Source organism: Mandrillus leucophaeus, unplaced genomic scaffold, assembly GCF_000951045.1.
Source record: "Mandrillus leucophaeus isolate KB7577 unplaced genomic scaffold, Mleu.le_1.0 Scaffold20, whole genome shotgun sequence".
NCBI classification, from domain to species: domain Eukaryota; kingdom Metazoa; phylum Chordata; class Mammalia; order Primates; family Cercopithecidae; genus Mandrillus; species Mandrillus leucophaeus.
The window spans coordinates 4,135,458-4,140,135 of record NW_012102032.1 but is presented as its reverse complement, the minus strand read 5'-3'; the positions used below and the strand labels follow the sequence as shown (position 1 = coordinate 4,140,135).

At 48.7% G+C, this 4,678-nt stretch overlaps 1 protein-coding gene across 1 annotated transcript; it reads right to left on the bottom strand.

Moving 5' to 3' along the window:
• Positions 1-141: 141 nt before the first annotated feature.
• SRSF1 (serine/arginine-rich splicing factor 1) lies at positions 142-2,978 on the bottom strand. The gene is made up of 4 exons (XM_011979221.1): positions 1,862-2,978; positions 1,269-1,453; positions 729-901; positions 142-528 (listed from the first exon to the last, which is right to left on the bottom strand). The coding sequence occupies exons 1-4, from the start codon at positions 2,053-2,055 to the stop codon at positions 334-336; spliced, it is 747 nt and encodes a 248-aa protein (XP_011834611.1). The 5' UTR covers positions 2,056-2,978; the 3' UTR covers positions 142-333.
• Between the last annotated feature and the right edge of the window lie 1,700 nt (positions 2,979-4,678).

Below are 4,678 nucleotides of genomic sequence, written 5' to 3'. Positions count from 1 at the left end.
TCAAGGCTGCAAGCCCCATGCCGCCTCACCGCGGGTCCTCGAACTCAACGAAGGCGAAGGGCGGTCCCCCGCGGCGATTCTTGAGGTCGATGTCGTGAAGAGTATGGAGTTAACTAAATTTAAACAATCCTGTCTATGACATCACTTAAAATACAATTTATCGAAGACACGAGGGGAATGTAGATGTTAGGAGCAAGGGGATATTACAAGAATGCAATTCAACACTTTAGCCCATTCTGAACAAAACAGTTTGAATTAAAAAATGAAAAGATTGTACTGAATAAAGGAAAACTGTATACAACATGGGTTCTACAAAAAGTGTCACCAATCATCTTATGTACGAGAGCGAGATCTGCTATGACGGGGAGAATAGCGTGGTGATCCTCTGCTTCTCCTTGGGGAGTAACTGCGACTCCTGCTGTTGCTTCTGCTACGGCTTCTGCTACGACTACGGCTTCGAGATCGAGATCTTCCATAACTTGGACTTCTGGGCCCATCAACTTTAACCCGGATGTAGGCAGTTTCTCCCTATTGGATAGACAGAACTTTCCATTGAAAGATCTAAGCTTTCATCTATCTTCAGGCATGCTGAATGCATACAATGTAACTACAACCAGAAATCTGGCAATTCACTTGGACACCCTTGCCTGAATTCTTACCTTCAAATTCCACTGTTAAGACCACTGTATCCAATTCTGGTCAAAGAAAAGAATAAGCGTATAACCTACCTCATGAGATCTAAACTTAGTGTTATCCAGTTTTCGAACTGCATAGGTCATATCTTCTTTCCGTACAAACTCCACGACACCAGTGCCATCTCGGTAAACATCAGCATAACATACATCACCTGCTTCACGCATGTGATCCTTTAAATCCTGCCAACTTCCACTTGGAGGCAGTCCTGAAAAAGTGATTTTTTTTCTTAGTATCAATTATCCTAAATTTCACGTTAAGCTGGTAAGGTACATTAGGACAAACAGTACTTTAAAATACTTAATAGGTGTACTTAAGTGATACCAGGTAAAGAGCTGGTAAGATTCTGGGATCCAGAGTCCAAAATTATTTGTAACGGATCTTCGTATCTAGTACCGCAACCTAATTTGGTAAATCACCACAGCAGCAATCCTCGTTTATTAAATTCACCCCAAAACTAAAGCAATTTAAGACCTAGCATGAAAAATTTGCAATTGTTAAACCGATCATGCAAGACAAAAATTTTAGGTAGCTTCCGTCCCTTCACATCAATCCACACAACCAAGTACACTCACCAGAGACAACCACTCTGTTTTCAGACCGCCTGGATGGGGGGCCATAGCGACCTCGGGGAGCTCCGCCACCTCCACCCCCGCCGCCGCCTCGGCCTGTTCCACGGCCGCTTCGAGGAAACTCCACCCGCAGACGGTACCCATCGTAATCATAGCCGTCGCGACCATACACCGCGTCTTCCGCGTCTCTGCGGGATCGCAGAAAGTAAAAGGCATGAGAAAGACCAGGAGGAGAAGCTCGCTCAGTCGGGAACCCCCCGCACATGCGCACCCAACGTGGAAGAGCCCACATGCGCCGCATAATAGGAATGGCCCCTCCCCCACCCAGAAACACGCCAGGCTCCCAACCACTACACCAGCCCTCAGCGCCTCAGTTTCCCGCTCCAGCCTGCGAATGGGCTCCGGGGACGTCCAAGGCGAGGCGCCAGAGAAGCCACACCAACTCAGCTCCTTACTCGACTCCTGCATGGGCGATACAGTCTCGCCCCAACCTCTCTAAGAGCCCCCGCTTCCCCGTTCTCTATGTTAAGGCCTTGGAGCCTTCCCCGACTACTCGGACCTATTTCCTCAAGGCTGCAAGCCCCATGCCGCCTCACCGCGGGTCCTCGAACTCAACGAAGGCGAAGGGCGGTCCCCCGCGGCGATTCTTGAGGTCGATGTCGCGGATAGCGCCGTATTTGTAGAACACGTCCTCAATGTCCTTGGTTCGGATGTCTGGAGGTAAGTTACCCACGTAGATGCGGCAATCGTTGTTCCCTGCGGGGCCACGAATCACACCACCTCCCGACATGGCGGTGACGAAAAGCGCGGACTCGAGAACAGGCCTTCCCACCAAGCCTAGCGCACCGCAGAGCGAGCCCGCAGCGGCACCACGTCTCCCGCGGCCCCTCCAAAATGGCGCCTTTATCAGCTCGGCGCACGGATATGGGGGGGAGACAGAGGAAGAGAAGCGGAAGGAAACAGCGATTCGATCCCAACACGCACGCGCGGGAGCGCAACGGATGCTGCGAGGGATACGCGCAACGCACGCGCACGCACGCGCGACGTCACCCTCCGCACGAACGGGGAAAAAAAGTCCCCCGCGTTCCCCGCTTGGGGTGGGTTGCGAATAGAGTGAGCAGCCGTTTGGTAAAAGTTAAATAAAGAACTCTCGTTAAAGGAGCTAGTCATCCAGGTCGGGTCTTGAAGGATAGTCAATTTCCCCAGGAATGAGGAGCTTTGAAAGCAACTCGGCGCCTTCAAAGGACTTGGTGAAACCTAGCGTAGAGCCTTGTCCCACCATGCTCTGCGGCGATAACGGCCTTTGGCGGGAAAGAGACTCGGAGGCGGGGCTAAAGGGGGAGGGCTCGGGCGGTTGCTCCGGAAACCCGGGTATCTTCGTAGAGTGCGTCTAGTCCAGAGCTGAGTTGCCGGTGACTGAATGGAGAGCTGGGGCGTTGGTTTGTCTTCCCGCCCCTGCTGCGAACAGGCTGTGGCTGCTTAGACAGATGTGTCTAATTTAGCGAAACCGGTTTAGATTCCTTAATCCTTTTCATTAAGAACCATTCCACCTTCTCGTCAGAACTTTGCATAGCTCAGTTCAGCACTCCTTGTGCTAGTCGCAGTGGGCCCGTACCCCGACCTTTCAACGTGGTATCCGCCAACCAGAAGGGGTAACAGTACTGCTTCTGGGACCCACACCTCTTTATCTCTTGTTAATCGCCTATCCGTGGGACTAGCGCAGATTGCCTGCAGAATGAATTGTTTCCGTTGTTTCCTTTTAAAGAACGAGAAGGAAGAAAAGGTGCGTGTGTGCAGTCCTTTTTTCAAAAGTTTCCTCTAAAAGTTACTGAAATTGAAAATACCGGTCCTCCCAGGTAATAAAATGGAGCGAAATGGATGAGAGCCGTAACCACTGGAGACCGCGGTTGCTATTCAGGACTGTGATCCTATTTGCCTGCTACATTGGGAGATAACATTTTACATTTTTTTTCGACGTCTGCAATCTGGATTTTTATGTGAAATCCTGGGATTTTTAAACGTCGCTAATGAATTCAAATTAAAATCAGGCTGGGCGCGGTGGCTCACGCCAGCACTTTGGGAGGTAGAGGCGGCAGATCACTTGAGGTCAGGAGTTCGAGACCAGCCTGGCCAACATGGTGAAATCCCGTCTCTACTGAAAAAAAAAAATTAGCCGGGTTTGGTGGCGGGGGCCTGTAATCCAGCCTACTCGGGAGGCTGAGGCAGGAGAATCGCTAGAACCCTGGAGGTGAAGGTTGCAGTGAGCCGAGATCACGCCATTGCGCTGCAGCCTGGGCTGCAGAGTAAGACTTCTCCTATAAAAAAAAAAAAAAAAATGGAGGGGGAAACAACAACAAAATCAAATCCTGCAGTCATGAATTTGCGATACCAGATCTACACCCTGAATTTCAGGGATAATTTTCTTCATGTTATTTACAGCAGTCCCTCTCGGCAAGGATGTGAGGCAACTTACAGAGATACCATAAAACATTATTAAAAGTAGATGAGGCTGGGCGTGGTGGCTCACTCCTGTAATCCCAGCACTTTGGGAGGCCGAGGCGGGCGGATCACCTGAGGTAAGGAGTTTGAGACCAACATGTCGAAACCCGTCTCTTCTAAAAATACAAAACATTAGCCGGGCATGGTGGCGCGTGCCCGTAATCCTAGCTACTCGGAAGGGTGAGACAGGACAATCTCTTGAACCCTTAGGAGGTGGAGGCTGTAGTGAGCAGAGATCATGCCACTGCACTCCAGCCTGGGCGACAGAACAAGACTCCATCTCACACACACACACACAAAAACTAGAGGAATGGGAAAATAAGGGGTGGATTAAATGAAATAAGCATAAATTACTATACAAAATGCCTGCAGTGAAAGCCTGTTGAATTTGTTGAGATAGACTGCAAATTTTACTTTAGTCTTCGCAGAAGTCGCGGTAAAGAAGGGTACACCAGTATTGCGTATTCAAAATCCAAAGTGCCTTTGGGATAAAAATAAATAGGTCATTCAGGAGAAAGACATGTTTTCTTAATTCTAAAAGCTGATGAAATGTATTTTACAAATGTCTCTCGGTGACCCCAAAATACATATTCAATTTGAAATGAGCAGGGATGCTTGGTCTTGTGCCTGAAGATCCTCAGTATATCCACAGATGACCTTTGGTAATCCTTGAGCTTTCTGTAATGTTTTCCAAAATTATATGCATGTGTGCATGTACAAAATTATATGCATGTGCGTACTTTTTTCTGGGAAGAGGATTTGAAATTTTAATCAACTTCTTAAAGGAGTCCATAGATCCCAAAAGGGAAAAGAACTTCTGAAAATTGTCAAGGGAGGGATAGATTGCCTATCCTTCAGACCATCCTTCAAGTATATATATAGGGGTGTGTGTGTGTGTGTGTGTGTGTGTGTGT

What these genes read in the sequence shown, in the direction of transcription:
- SRSF1 (XM_011979221.1), bottom strand. Translation starts at nt 2,055, where the DNA reads ATGTCGGGAGGTGGTGTGATTCGTGGCCCCGCAGGGAACAACGATTGC. An exon ending in AAACAGAGTGGTTGTCTCTG is followed by an intron (nt 902 to 1,268) that starts GTGAGTGTACTT and finishes TCACTTTTTCAG; the next exon opens with GACTGCCTCCAAGTGGAAGT. An exon ending in CTAAGTTTAGATCTCATGAG is followed by an intron (nt 529 to 728) that starts GTAGGTTATACG and finishes TCTATCCAATAG; the next exon opens with GGAGAAACTGCCTACATCCG.